The sequence below is a fragment of the Monodelphis domestica genome, chromosome 8 (genome assembly GCF_027887165.1).
Source record: "Monodelphis domestica isolate mMonDom1 chromosome 8, mMonDom1.pri, whole genome shotgun sequence".
NCBI lineage: Eukaryota > Metazoa > Chordata > Mammalia > Didelphimorphia > Didelphidae > Monodelphis > Monodelphis domestica.
This window is the reverse complement of record NC_077234.1, coordinates 199539213-199558333: the sequence shown is the minus strand read 5'-3', so window position 1 is coordinate 199558333 and position 19121 is coordinate 199539213. Positions and strand designations below refer to the sequence as shown.

Below are 19121 nucleotides of genomic sequence, written 5' to 3'. Positions count from 1 at the left end.
GTGAATGTTTGCTGAATTACAAACCTTCTCCATAAGTTGGATGAATTAAACACCCTTGAAAGAACTATTTCATAATTAAAAATAATACTACTTGAGGATTACCTCCTTATCCTTTCCCAAAGTAATTTGTTTACATTTTAAATGTAAGTAGTTTTTCTGCATGTGAATCATAAAGATTTTAAGAGATCACTTTTACGTTTCTCCCTCTATTTAGGATTAAAATATAGTATATCACATAGTTGGGTGGGATACTGAATACAAAAATTTAACTTACCCAGTATCCTAGAGCTTTGATGACATCAAGTTTACACATTGGACAAGTCCGGTGATCCAAAAGCCAGGGGTCAATGCATGTTCTATGAAAAATATGCCTAAAAAATATTAAGTATACATTAACATTTCAAAATAAGAACACAGTTTATATGTGAATACAAACTGTGTTACTTATCCTAGCAAAGTTGTAGTAAAAATAAACTCAATTATCAACCTATTAAAATCATTCCAAATCTTCTGGGTTACATGTTAAAAAGTACAATGTGAGGAATAAAAAAGGAAGATCTTCCTAGTACAAAGATAATTTTGTTCAAAATATTTAATGAGAAAATCTTCTACTTGGGGTAAATATTAGCAAATCTCCCCCAAATTCTACCTCCCCACTTTTATTGGTCAAATGGTTTCCTTCCTTTCATATCTTGCATTTGAAAAAACCTTTACCAAAAAAAAAAATACTCAAAAGCCATTTCAGAAGATCTAACAACTTAAATGCATACTTAATTATAATGTTATAGCGCAGTTTAGACTCCTGATATCCTTTCCTATTCACAAATGCATTAAAAAGACAATAATGAAAAATAATGAGATTAAATACTCTGTGAAGAACACATCTTAGGTCACCTTAATTTTACTACCCAATTTATACATCATATTAAAAAATAGACAATAATTCAAACATAAATATATTGCCTTCATTTCATGGCATATATATTAAAAGGAGAGTTCCACTAAATGCAGTACAGAAGAACCATGAAAGAGTTTAATGAAATGAACTGAAGTGTCTAATAAGTTATTAACTTGAGTATAGGTAGGAAATTATTTTTTTCATTTGTTTCATTAATTTATGAAAGATGAGATGGGTTAGAAAAATTATTATAATAAAAGAAACCTACCATGCTAATTTAAATCTTCATCTAAATACAGAAAATAAATAAGGATGTATACTATAAACATGATATTAATTGGTGACAAGGTATAGGCCTAATTTAGGAAGAATTAATTCAAATACCCACTTAAGAACTTGCTATTTAATTCTGAGTATTTCATTGATTTCATATTTTCCAACTGGAAAATAAAATGGGGAAAACCACAATTTTTATCTTTCCCACTGTCTTCAGAAAGGTCCATTCTAAACTATCCTACGCTATGCAAAGAAAAATCTTAGTGGGCCATGGGGGTACATGCCTAGTCATTTGTTGCAGGGGAGGCTGAAGCTGGTGGATCACCGGAGTTTGGGAATACTGAGCTGAATTTGAGCTAAAGTAAAAATGTCTGCATTGTCTGGCATTCATAGTGAGTCCCTAGTAGGAGAGGGTGATCAACGTGCCTAAAGAGGGGTTAGAAAAATGGAACAGGTTGAAAACTTCCACTATCAAGATTGTGAGTAAGCACTGTGCTTTGTGACAGAGGCTGGCACATAAGAAAAGTGCCAGGCTGAAGAGTGTGTGAAATTGATCACCTCGACAGGGGAGGGGGAATTTGGAGAAGACTCTGGCTGGAGGAGAGAGCAATGAGGCCCTCAGTGGGGAGAGGTAGATATGGGGAGAGGTAGATAAAGACTTTCTCCTGAGGGTTACCCACTTTTCCTGCTGGCAACTGGAAGTCTTTCCCCCCAACACTTCACAATTGAAGGGACTTTCTGAAGAGAAACCTGAGCAGACTTTACCTCAGCTCCTGTTGCCCAGGGGTGAGTCCACCTGACTTTCTCTCAGGGGGCTCAGGCTGCCAAGGCCCGAGTTCCCCCCAAACTCGAGGAGGGAGGGGAAAGGGTTTAGATACAGACAGGGACCCCCTTTCCCCACATTCCTTTTCCCATTCTTCCCTGCCCATTATTCCTTTTGTATTACCTGATTGAGCTGACATTAAAAGTTATCTGTTCCCCAAGCTGAGTGTGAGCGAACAGATCAAGGGGAAGCCTTTTGGTCTCGAGTAGTGGAAGGAGGACAAGAGGGACAAGAATGAATTGATGAAAGCAGCTTTAGCCAAGGAGGGAAGGCAGAAGAGGGAAAATCTTCAAACCCTCTCTTCTCTGTCTGAGCCAACCCATTGCATCTGCTGTCTCCCCTGAACCTGCTTTGCAAAGGGGGGAGTATCCTCTCTTTCTCCCTCTCAATACTCTCTCTATACTGAAAGTCTTAACCCCTCCGGGTACAAATTAAACTCCTTTTTTTATAATACATTTTCTAAACATAGGCAAGAAAGTTGGAAGACCAATATCCTCTTGCCTTCCCCTCTTCACCCCATCTCCATGCCAAAAAAAGTAACAGCTCTCAATATGTTATTACTTTCTAAAACTTTAGTTAACTGAAAAAGTATTATTACTAAATACAAATCAAGAACTATAGATTTAAACACAGTTGTATTCAAGTAACTTCATTTGAGTTTGGTTTTGATTAACTCTTATTCTAATAAATGACTATGAAGCACTTTTGAGAATGCAAAGTAAAATAATTATCTGCTATATGCCTTGAACAAGTATAAAGTATAATTAAACAAGAAAAAAAACAAGACTTGAAGCAGGTAGTAATTTATTTCTAAGAGAACACCTTATGCTGAGCAAAAAGTTCTTTTAAAAGAAGGGCATAATTAACTCTTCTTTCAAAATCATCATGATTTTCCAACACTGATAAAATTCTTATAAGTGTAACCATAAAGGAACTTTATAGTAAGGGGGAGGGGAAACTCCTTTAGTACTTTTTATTTCACTCATTTCCTAAATAGAATAATTTAATGGTACAAAAGTTTCATATCACCTTGCATTAGAATTTTCTCTTTTGCAATGTTCTGGCATTCACTACCACATCCACTTATCTTCTCCTTATATCTATGCTTTCTGTTTTTCTAATAACTCTCACTCGTTGCGTTGGTGTGTCTCTTTCTGGTGTGGATTCTTTCTGTTATGAATGAACATGGTCCCCAACAACGATAATCACCTATTTTTCCATTTCTCAGTCATTTGGTTCTTTAAATCAAAGGGTTGGAAAGAAGGCCAATAAATATATAACTTGTGTGTATTTGCATATGTGCATAAATACACATGTTAAGACAAAAGATCACTGATATTGTGAAAAGGGAATTCTTTGTTCCCTTTGCCCACTGAGTTAACACACCTTTTAATTGAATCAACAAAAGCTTGAACTAAGTAAATAGAGGAGCTGGCAAACCACTAAGAGAATTCACACCCTTAGAAATTCAATCAGGAAACTGTGAATCTTTTGATGAAAAATTGGCCTTCAGAGGATAAAAGGTGTAAATCCCACAAACACTGCCCCCTGGACAGAGCTAGACAATTTGGAAGCAAATTGGCCCTTGTGAAAGGGGGAAGGGACAATGAGCCACAATAAAAGGCCCTGAATTTCTGGGACTAGGGAAATCAACTCCAAGAAGGAAGTCAGCTTCAAGGAGTGGACTTCAAGAAGGAAGTCAGCTTCAAGAAGGTCAGCTCAAGGAAGTACCTTTAGCTCAAGTCATTGTCTTGACCTGCCTCTTAGAGGGAACTTAAGGTCAGTGGATAGCTGGCTTTCCCTTCCTATCTTCTGGAGAGTTTAATTCAGGTTGAAAGTCCTGGCTGAGTAGGTTAATGTCTTCTCTACCCTTTTGTATTTCTCTACTTTCACTCTTTCCACCTCTTTTGTAAATAAAAGCTATTAAAGGAAACTTGACTTTGAGCAATAATACTTTGAATCATATATTTTAGTCAAAACCTTAATTTTAACCCTTACACTATATCTATGTGGCCGCATAATTCTAAACAGGTTCCAATGAACCCTTGACCACCCCAAACAATCTATATTTATAGATAATACTAAATAATGAACTAAAATCTCAAAAATAGTCTAATTTTCATGCTAAGCAAAAAAATTTTTAAGTAATATTACAAATCAAAGACATTACTAAAATAAATTAAAGTAGTATACAAAAGACAAAGAACTGTTTATCATTAGTAGTAGTGAACAAACCTGTCAAGTAATAATTTTAAGGTAGGAAAATAGATAATGAAGTACGAAACATACTTGCATGGTAGAATTCTAACAATATCCTTTGGTTTATAATTTTCAATGCATACTGCACAATTTTCAGCATCAACATCAATTCCCTATAGGAGGAAAAGTAACAGCAATTATATTCTTAATAAAACAAGTGAATCACAACTTAATGTTTAGTGAGCCAAAATGCCAAAGATGAAAGAATGTTAGTTTTTTTAAATCACTAATAAGTTATCATGCCAAGAAATTAAATGTAAAATGAAAATTTATGACAGCCCAAAGTTTAATAATGTCAAACCAATTTTCATGTTCTAAAGATTGCATAAATGACAAAGTAAGGGGGCAGCTGGGTGGCTCAGTGAATTGAGTCAGGCATAGAGACAGGAGGTCCTAGGTTCAAATCTGGCCTCAGACACTTCCCAGCTGTGTAAACCTGGGCAAGTCACTTAACCCCCATTGCCTAGCCCTTACCACTCTTCTGCCTTGGGAGCCAAAACACAATATTGACTCCAAGAAGGAAGGGTAAGGGTTTAAATAAATAAATAAATGACAAAGTATATCCCGTTTATGTTTTTTAGAACTATTTTTAAAATGTAACCAAAGGATAAAAATATTATTAAATTTCATACTTTTAATCTATTCCCATCCCCACATCCCAAGCAACTTAATAACAGTAGGACCTTGTCTTAGGAAATCAATATGTTCCAAGAATCTTAGAGTAAATTGAAAACTGCATAATAGTGAACCCATTATTTAATAAACATTTCTTCAAGAGTTGGAGAGTGGTGGAGTTGTGAATTGATCCAACCATTCTGGAGGGCAATTTGGAACTATGCCCAAAGGGTGATAAAAGATTGTCTGCCCTTTGATCCAGCCATAGCACTGCTGGGTCTGTACCCCAAAGAGATAATAAGGAAAAAGACTTGTACAAAAATATTCATAGCTGCGCTCTTTGTGGCAGCAAAAATTTGGAAAATGAGGGGATGCCCTTCAATTGGGGAATGGCTGAACAAATTGTTGTATATGTTGGTGATGGAATACTATTGTGCTAAAAGGAATAATAAAGTGGAGGAATTCCATGGAGACTGGAACAACCTCCAGGAAGTGATGCAGAGCGAAAGGAGCAGAACCAGGAAAACATTGTACACAGAAACTGATACACTGAGGTATAATCGAACGTAATGGATTTCTCCAGTAACGGCTTTACAATGTCCCTGAACAATCTGCAGCGATCTATGAGAGAAAAAAACTATCCTCAAGCAGAGGACAAACTGAGGGAGTAAAAACACCAAGGAAAAGCAACTGCTTGACTACAGGGGTTGAGGGGTTGAGGGGGCAGGATCGAGGAGAGAGGCTAAATGAGCACCCTAATGCAAATACAACAACAAGGAAATGGGTTCAGAGCAAGGACACATGTGATACCCAGAGGAAGGGAAGGGGTGGGGGTGGGGGTGGGGGGATGATGATCTGTTTCCAATGAATAATGTATGAAAATGACCAAATAAAATGTTTTAAAAACTAAAAAAAAAAAAAAAGAGTTGGAGAGACCTGCAGGAACTGATGCAGAATGAAATAAGCAGAACCAGAACACACTGGACATGTAAACAGCAATATTGTGGAACAACTAAATATGATAGTTACTCAAAGCAATACAATGATCCAAGAAATTCTTAAGAGACTTAGGTCAAAGAACACTATCCACCTCCAGAGAAAGAGAATGCAAATCAAAGCATATGATTTTTCATTTGTTAATTTGGGTTTTAGTTTTATATGAGTATTCTCTTATGAAAATGAACAATATGGAAAAATGTTTTGCATGATAGTACATATTACTCAGATCAAATTACTTACTCTCTCCAGGAAGGGGGAGAGAAAGAATGAAGGGAGACAATTTGGATTATATTATTTAAGAAAACTTATTTGGAGAATTGTTATTACACGTAATTAGCAAAATAAAATATCTTTATTTAAAATTTCTTTTAATTATTTTTATATGAACATACCCAAGGCATTTTCTGACTTTTCCTAGGCTTATCAGAACTACTAGCATTACTATTTTTGTGCTTTGGAGCCATTACTAACAACTAAATGATATTAATGAAACAAAGACACACAGCTTTGATGTGTTCGACATGTTATAAGTCATAAATCCAGATAAAAACTGATACAAGATAATATTTGGCACAAAACAATGTGAAGATTCACATTAATGCTTCTCAGAGCAAAGATGAGCATTACTGAGCAAACTACTGTGAGACTTTATACAGTTTGGGAAAATGGGATGAGATTTAGCATGCAATTTAACATATTTTTTTTACATATTTTTCTGCCTTTCTTTTTTTAATTGCCAATCATATATATTTGAATTCATATGTGTTGAAGTTTGTGTAAAACAAGGTCCTACTGGACTGAGAAAGTTACCATTAGTGTCTTCTTTTTTTTAGAAAGCCCTTACCTTCTATCATTATCAATTCTGAGACAAAAGAGTGGTAAGGGCTAGACAATCAGGGTTAAGTGACTTGGTCAGGGTCAAAAAGCTATGAAGTACCTGAGGTCAAATTTGAACCCAGATCCTCTTGACTCCAGTCCTGGATCTCCACTGTGTTACTTACCCTAGCTGCCCCAACTATCAGCTTAAGGGCAGGAAGAAAACTGTGCGTGTTCACTCTTTCTAAAAAATTTATTTAAAACCCTTACCTTCTGTCTTAGAATTGATTACTAAGTATTGGTTCCAAGGCAGAATGGCAATAAAGATTAATTGGGATTAAGTGACTTGCTCAGGGTCACAAGCTAGGAGGTGTCTGAGGCCATTTTTTAACTGAGAACTTGCCATCCATGGTCATTGATCATTAAACAAACAAAAAAACACATTGTAAACGCTTAATCTGGAGCAAAAACTACATTACAAATTATAATTCAAAAAGCCCAAATACATCAAGATAGTATTTTCTAAGAAGAAACCATGCCATCTAAGGTGCCATCTAAAAAATCTTGATCTAATAAATTTTTAAGATTTGTTCATAAAAAGTAAAATGCTGTGTAAAATTCCAAGTATTTATATGTTGTTATAAAAAGCTAGAGAAAGAATTACTAGTAAAAACGTTGAAAAATGTTTAAGTATTTTTATTTTAAATATTTCGTGCTATCAATATTTAATATTTAGTTTAGAACATCACCCAAACATCATCTATTGAATCTCTAATACCTTGGTTTTTTTTAACCCTTACCTTGGCTCCAAGGCAGAAGAGTGGTAAGGGCTAGGCAATGAGGGTTAAAGTGACTTGCCCAGGGTCACACAGCTAGGAAGTGTCTGGGGCCACATTTGAACCCAGGACCTCCTATCTCTAGGCCTGGCTCTCAATCCATTGAGTCATCCAGCTGCCCCCTCTAATATGTTTTAATATCTTAAGTAGATCAGTCTAAGATTCCTGAATTAGTAAGCATGCTTTTTTTTTTAATGGTAATCTTATTCTGGTTCAATTATTCTGATGTTTGTTGCAAAATAATAAAGGTAGAATGTCATTACAATAAATTTATAGAATGTAACAGTATTTTTACATACCACAAATATACCAAGAACAAAAAATGTTGTCATAGCTATAGGTTTTTTTTAATGTGCTCAGGTATTTTTTAACTTCTTTAAACAAATTATCTCCCAATAACCTGAAATACCAAGGAGTTTACAAAATGTCATTTCTTAAAGAAATTTTTTAAACTAGTATTATTTTGAACTTAGATTATTCATTAAAATTATCTGGTTTTTAAGTTTTAAAATTAAAACAAAACAAGAATGGAAGTTAAATTGTGTGTGTGTGTGTGTATCTGAAAACTGCCAGAATCTTTAGAAACTAGTTATATACTTAAATTTTCTTTTGTAATTTGTTTTTTCTGCCTACTCTAACTTCTCTTGGACACATCTCCTGTTTAAAAGACTAGCCATGGGGCCAGTAGATGGTGTAGTGGATAAAATACTAGGCCTGAAGTCACAAAGATTCATTTTCTTAACTTAAAGTCTGGCTTAAGACACCAACTGTATGACCCTGGACAAGTCACTTAACCCTGTTTGCCTTCAGAAGAAAAAAAATTAGTCGTGTAACGAGTCAAAACCTTCATTTTTTTTTCTTACACGGAAACATAAATAAGACATAAAAGTAAAAGCATTAGCCATTACCTTGTCTCCACGCTTTACAGTATGAAGTTGAAGTTGCCCAATAGCTTTCTTTGTTTCTTTTCTATGGTTCTTTGAAAAAGAATACATTTATAATTATTTGAACTTAAAATTTACTTTAGTAGAAACATTAAGGAATTTAAAATGTAATGAATTTTATGGATGTAGGAAACTCTTCCAACAATACATATCAGATGAAATTCTAATTTATAACAATGCTTAGTCTTTTTGCCTGTGCCTAAGAATGACTAAAAGAAAAGACTGAAAAAAAATTTATGTGCCATCAAGAGACAAATCAAATCAAATGATCAAAACCAGAGGAAATTATGACCCATACCTGAAATTACTTCATTCATCTTCCAGTAACCCAGAGTAATTACGGTCAAAATGTTCTCTGTGCATTCAAAATATATTTGAATACATTCAATATGTTGAGTACATTCAAATTAGCAACTAAAATATATTTTCCCAAAGGATCAAATAGGAATAGCATTATAGTGAATTTTAATTCTCAAATGACTTCCAAATATCAAAGATGTTTTACTAAAAAAAATTTTTTTAAAGTTTATCCATAATTACCTGATTTCCAAACTGTGAACCAGCATATAGGAAACGCTGTATGTAGTAAAATATTAGCCAGGCTAATGATATGATCATCATGGTGATGAAAGCAATGGCTACAAACACAACAGACTGACCACTGATGAACTCTTGCACATGGCGTGTACCAACTTCTATGGTCATTTTAACTGGAATTCCTCTTTGCACTGGCCCCAAAATTTCTATTCCTTTTGGATAACTAACCATAATTACCACTGTATTTCCGGTCCCTGTTGGGGAAAGAAAAAAGTGGATCAATATTATGCACATAGGCTGTAAGTTGGGCTTAAATTCAATTCAACAAGCATTTAAGTGATTATGAACAATGTTACAAAGTGTTTACAACTTATTAGACAAGTTCTAACTGCCACTTACTGTCCATGAGACCTTTAGGCAGTCACTTCACCACCACCTACAAAAGATGAGGATAATACTACTTGCATGAGAGTGGTGTCACGGTCAAACAAGAATGTCTATAAAGTATTTTATAATTATAAGGCACTATATAATATAAAAGTATAAGATATTTTATCTATAGGCTTGTCCCATATTATGATATTCAAAAACAGTTCATATACATGTTATTTTATATACAGAATAATTATGCAGAGTTCATTGAGTAACCCTACTATGGGAAATACAAAGATGCATAAAACAATTCTTGGAGCTTACAATCCAATATATGAGCATAAGAAATAAAAATACTGTATTAATTGGGAGAATGTTTAAGGGCCCTAGGAAAGGCCCCAAATGCTATTCTATTAGTGGGGATGGAGGGATCATATACAGTTCTTCGAAAATTATCATTTGAGCTTTGCCTTGACAAGTATAAAATGAATAAGCCAAGTTGGCCATGAGAGTTAGGAAAGGAGTACAAGAAATAGGAACCATGAAGGAACCATAAAGGTAGAAAGGAGGGTTGAGGAATATTGGGGCAATTAGTCCACTTTAGTTGGACCATAATCTAATAAGGAGCCATTAAAAACAATAAATGTCTAAGATTATGAATGCTATATTGAGTGCTATAGACAAGAAGGAACAATTCAGTAGGAAATGCTATGCATCTGGGGAACTGAGTTATATTTCTTCTACTTCTGCCACTAGTTAAGTCCAAGATCTTAAGTGGCAATTTTTTTTCTTTCGCTTCTCTATCCTATGATCTCTTCCAAACCAGACTACAATAATACATGGTTTCATACAATGCCCATTGGAAAAAGTTGGGTAAAGTTTTTCAAAAGGTTAAATTCTTAAAATATAAAAGTTTTTTAAAAATAAAATAAAAAATAAAAACAGGTTATTCAGTTCTTATTATCTCTGCCTTATCTTTAACCTCTCTTTTACGTGATATTCACTTTACAGTGTAGACTACCAGAGAGTCAGGCTTGTTTAACTCACATTACACTACTCTGGTTCCTGCCCTAATTGGCAGATAGAAGGAAAATACTGTTTACTCCTAAAGTAAAAGCTATTATATTTCCATATATCTGGCATAGAATAAAAGAAAAAAAATTCCCTAAATTTTGTTCTACACTTCCCCTAGCTGTTAAGCCTTTCAATGTACTAGACATAATTTTAAAATTTATATATGAACTTTAGACCAGCAAGGAGCTAATAAGGCACAGTATTCTGAGAATGGAAAAATGCTCCATTCCCAGTCCAAAAGAATTTCTGTAAATTTTATCACTAATCTACTATTAACCATTTCTATTCACATCGACCTTTATAATACTTCTATGCACTTTTTAGGTCACTTCAAATGAGGTAGACATGGGTTTGTTTACTCAAATGACATACATGTAACTAAGTATAATAGCAACCATTACATTTGATCCTTACAACATCCTGGGAGATAAGAAAACTGAGGTTAAACTTAAACTTAATATAACTTGCCTATGATCACATAGCTAGTAGTCTAAAACTGCATTTGAAATCAAGTCCTTCTGACTCTATCCTGTAGGTCACCAAGTCACCTCAATCCCTGGGTATCTATTCTTATTCATAAAAAGAAATGACCTCTCTCCATAAAGAGAAATAATCTCAAAAGTCCTTACTTACCACCTCTAAAATTCTATGATTCTTTTACCATTTAGGCCCAAACTTAACATTTTAAATTTGGATCTTGAAAGTAACAAGAAAATTTAGGAACCAGTCTAAATAGCAAATTCAAAGAAAAATGCACGTTTTAATTTGGTTTTATATTGGCAATTAATTGTAACAAGGTCATTTCTTAAGATATATCTCAAAGAACCTAGAAAGACTCAAAGAAAGTTCTGAGTCTAATATGTGTAGAGAAGCAGAGTGAGTATAAATTGCCAAAAAGCATTATTATTGCATATTTCAGATTTTTTTTGTTTCTGAGTATATTTCTATTGCTCTTTAAACATCCAAAATACAATTTATTAAAAACTAATTAAAACAGCCTAGGGGTGGGGGGTGGAGAAAAATCCAAGGTGAGTGATTTAAAATTCTTTTTCACGTCAATTTTCCCCTTCTGCTAAAGGAGCCAAGGAACAGTTTGTTTTTACATGAGAGACCAAAAAAGGGTGGGGAAGAGTAGGGAAAAAAATGAGTAGGATAATAGAACAAATTAACTCTTTTCCCTTAACAACTAAGGAATTGGTATTAAGTTCATAAAGCTAGGTCCAAATTAATGGGAATAACAATTCTCACATGATCATTTTATTTTATATCACACTATGGTTGGAACCAATTACCATATTTTGCAAAATGATAATTTTGAATAGCTCAAAACTTGCAACTACAGTGATTCATTATGTTTCAGTACAGTTTGGGAGAAATCCTAAAGCTTTTTGTTTTTGTTTTTTAATCTTGCCAAAGTCCAGTAAAATTCTACCTCTGACACTAGGTAGTTGTATGTCCTTGGGCAAGCCGCTTAACCACTTGTTTGCTTCAGTTTTGCTAGCTATTATTGTGACAGATAAATATTTCAGACCTGAAAATGACTTATTACACTAAATCTGTCTTTACTAGAGGCCTTTCAATGCTTCATGGATATAACTATGGCAGTGAATAATATCTAGTAAGTACCACAAAGCCAGGTAGGCTTTCAGTTTTAGTTAGGTTGAGAAACAGACTAAGTATTCAATTGAAAAATAGGATTAAGATATTACATCTTGTTTGCAGAAGCTAACAGTCAACATTAGGGGAGAGAATGTAAGCCTTTCCCTCTAAACATACACAATTTTAGATCAAGAATGACGGCTATATTACAGTGATGGTGAACCTGTGGCACAGGTGCCAAAGACAGCACACAGAGAGCTCTCTGTGGGCACCCTGCTGCCCCCCCCCCATTCATTAATTTAAAGGCAGAGGGAATTAGGCAGAGCTGCTCCCATCCCCCTCTCCACAATGCCTGACAACAATTTTTCACATCACCCAACCTTCTGTCTAGCAGCCCAATAGAACTCTTCCCCTCCCCTGTGTGTGTGTAGGGGGTTGAGAGGGTGAGGCAGGGGCTTGGCCCTGTATTCCATCTCTAAAAGGTTCGAAGGTTCTCCATCATTGCTATATTACATTTTGTTTGACTATTCTTACTTGTTACAAGGGGAAGTTCTATTGGGAGTGGAGTGGAACCACTGGAAAATGCATTGCTGTTTTTTAAGAGTGTAAAAGGGTATTTAAACATCACTAAAATGTTTAAAAAGAAAAAAAAGTCCCTAAAATAGTTAAATAGACCCAGACATCTGTTATCCATCCTGATACTAAAACCAGAATATTTTTGCTATTCTCTAAACTCAAAAGTTTTGTTTTCTTGTACAACATTTTTTACTTATAAAACAAGAGACAGAAAGAAGAGTTTTAACTTGGAAAATTATGGATTTTTAAGGACACAAAATCAGAATGGCCAAAAACAAGAACTTCTATTGAAAGGGAGTGTAAAAAGCATATTTTTCTGGCCAATAAGCACTTATTCCATTACACCAAAAAGGCTCACAATCCATGATGGAATTGCATAAATAAACTACAATCTAATTCAAGTTTCTCAATGGGGAGGAAGGAGGCTTACTAGGGATGCTTTTGTAAATTGATTTGATATTACTTGATTCTCTTTTTTTTTAAAAACCATTACCTTCCATCTTGGAGTCAATACTGTGTATTGGCTTCAAGGCAGAAGAGTGGTAAGGGCTAGGCAATGGGGTTTAAGTGACTTGCCCAGAGTCACACAACTAGGAAGTGTCTGAGGCCACATTTGAACCTAGGACCTCCTGTCTCTAGGCCTGGCTTTCAATCCACTGAGCCACCTAGCTGCCCCCACTTGATTCTCTTTTTAACTCTAGCCATGACCTTAAATGGATCACAGATCAAAAAGGAATCTTAGATTTTGTAAAATAAACTTTTATTTCCTCCTCAACAGATTAGAATTTCTGCCCCAAAAACTGCTTATGGTAGCATATTCTTTTGGATGTCTTTTCCCATTCTACTCAAAACTATGGATGAAATTGGAAAAGGAGAGTCAAATGTCTTCTTGGTTTTAATGACAAGGAAAAAGAATAATTACCCTATCTAGTACCCTATCCCCCTAATTGAATGGAACTACCCCTAAAAGAAATATGGAAACCTTCAAGAATCAAAGGCTGTCATTAACTGGGAAAGGAGAGAAATTCCATTTCCAATCTAGATTAGTACAGAATGACTGGTGATATTAGAATCACTTGTTTACTGAATTCTTTAACTATCCACTTCAGACTATGGGGGTAAAAAGTGTTAGTTAATAAAATTAAAGGGTAGATTCTGAATGCTATTTTAGTTTCATCTAGAATCTTATCTCTTTTCCTGTTTTCACTTCCCCTTACCCCTATCCCACAAAGGTAGTGAGAAGATAGGCATTTGGAATAAAAGATAATCGGATCAAAACTACCTTGTCAGCTGCTTAGGAATTTGATTTCAATTTTTTCTTTAAATATTTTAAGTTTCTACCAGATGAACAAATGCATGTCTAATAACAGCAAAACCAAGCATATTTCCTAATTATATGTACTTTATTAATAATGATTATTATAAACTGTAAAAATTATATTATGAAGATAAACATCAGACTTAAGAACTCTGATCAATGCAATGACCAATCATGATTCCTTCCAAAGGACTGATGAACAGTATGGTACCTATTTCTGAGGCATGTTTTTAATATAGACAATGTAGGGATTTGTTTTGCTTAATTATGTAAGTTACAAGGGTGTTGTTTTTCTTTTTGGGTGGGAGAGAAAATAAATGCATCTTAACTGGAAAAAGAACTTCCTGCATATACAACAGAAAATTATTTTCACCTTCTCCTAACAAAATGTAGATTTTTCAATCTGTAAATTCTACTAGTTAATAATTAATAAGCATTAAGCACCTACTCTGCGTTAGGCACTAGAGATACAAACATAAAAAGGAAAAAAGGAAAAACTGCCTCAAGGAGCTTACAATCTAACAAGGAACACAATATACAAAGGGAAGCTGAGTGAGTAATGAGTAGATATGAATGCTGAGCATCCTCAATGGAGGTCTGGAATTTAGTTCTTGAAAACAGGTACCAAGCTTCAGAAATGTTATGTTCCCATAGGAGCTAAACTTAAAAACTAGAAAGAGCCTTGAAAATCAGTCAATACCAACCCCAATTGTTTACTAACAAGGAAACAAGGTCCAGAGAGGTCATATGAGTTGCCCAAGATCACAGAGCTATGAAGTATCTACTAGAATTATGGAATATATATACTAGGTAATTAACACTACTTATTTGAATTCTCCGTTAAGGCCAGAAGATCTGAACAGAATTTGGTAGGCAACTGTAGGATCACTGAGTTTAGTGGTCAGAGAATTAAGTTCTGTCAGATGTTACCACCTGAACCAATTTCTTTATCTGTAAAATGGAAATTGCATTATCTCATTTAGAGGGTTGTTATAAAGAGGAATTAAGTGAGATAATGTATAAAAAAGCTATTTACAAAAGTGAGCTGGGGGCAGCTGGGTGGCTCAGTGGACTGAGAGTCAGACCCAGAGACTGGAGGTCCTAGGTTCAAATGTGGCCGCAGACACTTCCCCAGCTGTGTGACCCTGGGCATTTCACTTAACCCCCTTGCCTAGCCCTTACCATTCTTCTGCCTTGGATCCAATACACAGTAGTGACTACAAGACGGAAGGTAACGGTTTTAAAATTTTTTCTCAAAAATTAAATAAATAAATGAAATAAAAGTGAGCTATTTGTAATAGAAAAAGCACTAAAAGAAGGAAATGGAAGAAGTATTGGAAGTCCACAAGGCTACTGGGCAATCCTTTTATTCACAGAATCCTATAATCCTAAAATGTCATCTCAGAGAAAGAGCTCTTTTAAAAGTCCAACCTCCCAATTAAGGGTGGAATGGGAGTTGAGGGACAACAGGAGACCCTGAGAAGTTAAGAAATTTGCCTTAAGGCCACAAAACTGTTTCAATTCCATGTGTCAGGCAAAGACAAAACAAACAAACAAACAAAACCAGTTCCTATTCAAAGGAACTTACTTTTTACTTGGAGGATTCACTATATTCACAATATAAGGTCCAGGCAGTGTTGGTATGGTGCAGTGAAAAGAATGCTAGTCAGAGTAAGAATTTTTCTTCAGATACTAACTAGCTGTTATGATATTGGGTTAAATCACCTAACTTCTCTCAGCTTCAATGTAAAATGAGAGGGTTTGGCTAATATAACATCCAAGGTCTCTTCTAGACCTAAATCTAGTTTCTGTAAATAGAAAGTATTCTAACTAGGCTAGTTGTTTAGATTGATATTAAAACAAAATAGGACACTAGTAAGCCATAGCAGATGAAGGATATTCCTTCCACAAGTTTAAGTACCATCAACCCTATTGAGTTGATTAAACAACGCCCATAATAATTAAGTAAGACCCCATTTCAAACCAATCAGAGGCCCTTCAAGCTGCTAGGGGCTGCTTTGTAGAAAAGTGATAAGGAAGTGAAGTCAACCATTTTTAACTCTAAAGTCTCCAGGACAAAGCAAGTCTCAAGGAATGTCTCAATACCTTTTAAGGAAAAACTAGTCTAACCCGCATAGAGAGGAAAGGTATTAAGTTATTGCTTTTACCACCCAAGGTAATTTGTTTTTGTTTTTTTGCAGGGGGAGCCATAGCAACCTGTTGGGAGAATCAAAAATACCTTATTTAGGAAGTGATGCTTTAACTGAACTTTGAAACAGCTAGAATTCAGACTCTATCCGGTAAAACTGCCTGCTACACTATCTCAACCTTACCAGTTGATGTTCTTCAAAGTATCCATCCCAGTTATAATTAAACAGTAAAACAGAAAACCAAAACTCCCAAGTTCTGTCCTCTATTTCCAAGTAGGCAATTTCCACCTTGACCTTTGGTCACTGCTTCCCTCAACATATCTGTAATTATATTCACTCTCCACCCAGTCCCTTCCCCCCAAACCATTCTCTCCCCCAATTCTCCTATTTTTCATTCTCTGTCACCCAGCCTAAAGAATTGAATTCTGTACTTCTGACAAATTACTTTCAAATCAATATTAATTCCTATTCATTGTATTCATTGGTTTTTTTTCTCCCTTCTCATTCAATTCCTATCTCTACTACCTTAGTTACTATTTCATGTCTGGAGTACTGCAAGTGATCTTTCAGCTTCCAATTGCCAGTTCACTTCCCAGAGCACACCAAACTTAAACTTCTTAATTTGGCACTCAAGATACAGTTCAAATTCCTCTCCCCTATGGAAGTACAATTCAATCTGAAAAAGATCTTTTCATGGTAACCAGAGAGGGCTTTTGAAGTTAGTGAGGAATAAGAGATGAAAAAAGAATCAACAAAACATTTTAAAATATACATAAGGGAAAAAAATTCAGAAGGTGACACAGGTAAAGAAGATAGTTTTATTCCTACCATGTAGAATTTTACACTTTAAAAAATATGGAAGTTTCATATTCAGATTGAAATGTATGTTTAAATTTACAACAAAAAGATTACTTAAAAAATTATTTCCTTCCTATCAATTCCATTATTTATACTTAATAAGTTTCAGTGGGCATATTTGCATAGTGTTTATTTGTGAAGGCCTAATTCTTCCTACTAAAGTATAAACTTCTGACCACAAAGGTCAAATGATGTTTCATACCGTGCCAAGCATATATGATAGCTATTCAATGAACTGAATGGTTACAGAACTAAATGGCTCCTATACTAATCAAGTCAAATCACTGTGACTAAAAATCACTAAACTTGTGCATAATCTTTGACCAGTTGAGTACTACAAGTCCTATATCCCAAAAAGAACAAGGAAATAACAAATTATCCATGTGTTCAAAAAAATAACTAGCAGCTCTTTTTGCAGTGGCAAAGAACTGGAAACTAAAAGAGAATAGATGAACAAATTGTTATGTGAATGGAACAGAGGATTACTGTTCAGTAAGAAATGGCAAAAGAAACAATATGAAACAAATATTCATTTGTATGAACTGATGTAAAACCTGGAACAATTTATCCAGCAGCAACATTTTTAAGACAAACTATTTAAGCCTTAAGAATTCTGATCAAATTCTAATTGATAAATGGGCAAGGGACATGGATAGGCAGTTCTCAGATAAAGAAATCAAAACTATTAACAAGCACATGAAGAAGTGCTCTACATCTCTTATAATCAGAGAGATGCAAATCAAAACAACTCTGAGGTATCACCTCACACCTAGCAGATTGGTTAACATTACAGCAAAGGAAAGTAATGAATGCTGGAGGGGATGTGGCAAAGTAGGGACATTAATTCATTGCTGGTGGAGTTGTGAACTGATCCAACCATTCTGGAGGGCAATTTGGAACTATGCCCAAAGGGTGACAAAAGAATATCTACCCTTTGACCCAGCCATAGCACTGCTGGGTCTGTACCCCAAAGAGATAATGGACAAAAAGACTTGTACAAAAATATTCATAGCTGCGCTCTTTGTGGTGGCCCAAAACTGGAAAATGAGGGGATGCCCATCAATTGGGGAATGGCTGAACAAACTGTGGTATATGTTGGTGATGGAATACTATTGTGCTAAAAGGAATAATAAAGTGGAGAAGTTCCATGGAGACTGGAACAACCTCCAGGAAGTGATGCAGAGCGAGAGGAGCAGAACCAGGAGAACATTGTACACAGAGACTAATACACTGTGGTATAATCGAACGTAATGGACTTCTCCATTAGTGGCAGTGTAATGTCCCTGAACAACTTGCAGGGATCCAGGAGAAAAAAACACCATTCATAAGCAAAGGATAAACTAGGGGAGTGGAAACACCGAGGAAAAGCAACTGCCTGAATACAGAGGTTGAGGGGACATGACAGAGGACAGACTCTAAATGAACACTCTAGTGCAAATACTATCAACAAAGCAATGGGTTCAAATCAAGGAAACATCTAATGCCCAGTGGACTTACGCGTCGGCTATGGGGGGGTGTGGGGGAGGAAAAGAAAATGATCTTTAACGAATAATGCTTGGAAATGATCAAATAAAATATATTTAAACAAATAAAAAAAATAAATAAAAAAATAAAAACTCCACATCTGATTATTAATCTATCTTTTTTTCTTTTTTGTACATAAAAATGGCTAGGGCTATAAATTTCTCTTGTTGATATTTTATTTGCAAACAAATTATTTTGAAATATTAATATTCCTATTGGTATTATCTTTAATCATTTAGTATTTCTAAAATGTCCTTAGAAATAAATAACAATTAGCACATAGTTTTATGATATGTATTAAAAGTGATTTTATATGTTGAATCACTAGATAAAATATTCATTATTCTTATAGTATTAGAGTCTATGAAGGGAGCATTTAATATTTCTTTCTTTTTGAATTTAAGTCCCTTATAGATAGAATGATCATTTTTATAAAGGTCCAAAGAGTGTTTAAAATATATTAAAATTACAATAAATTGTTAAATTTACTTCTTTACACACAAAAAAAAAAGAATTCTGATCAATTAAATAATCAACCAAGATTCTAGAAGTCCTACTATGAAAAATGCTACCCAATTTCTAACAAAGGCAACAGAATGAGATATATACATTCTTTAACAGAGCAACTGTTAGAATGTTTTGCTTAA

At 34.7% G+C, this 19121-nt stretch overlaps 1 protein-coding gene across 6 annotated transcripts in view; it reads right to left on the bottom strand.

Moving 5' to 3' along the window:
• RNF149 (ring finger protein 149) overlaps positions 1-19121 on the bottom strand; it is a 58100-nt gene that overhangs the window by 36069 nt on the left and 2910 nt on the right. For all 6 annotated transcript variants that reach the window (XR_008913959.1, XM_016424871.2, XM_007501143.3 and 3 more), the window contains exons 2-5: positions 9007-9257; positions 8431-8499; positions 4287-4369; positions 275-371 (exon numbers count right to left, since the gene is read on the bottom strand). Coding sequence is in view for 5 of the 6 variants with exons in the window: in XM_016424871.2 (XP_016280357.1) it covers positions 275-371; positions 4287-4369; positions 8431-8499; positions 9007-9257 (500 nt within the window). In the remaining variant the exon portion in view is untranslated. The remainder of the gene's footprint in view (positions 1-274; positions 372-4286; positions 4370-8430; positions 8500-9006; positions 9258-19121) is intronic.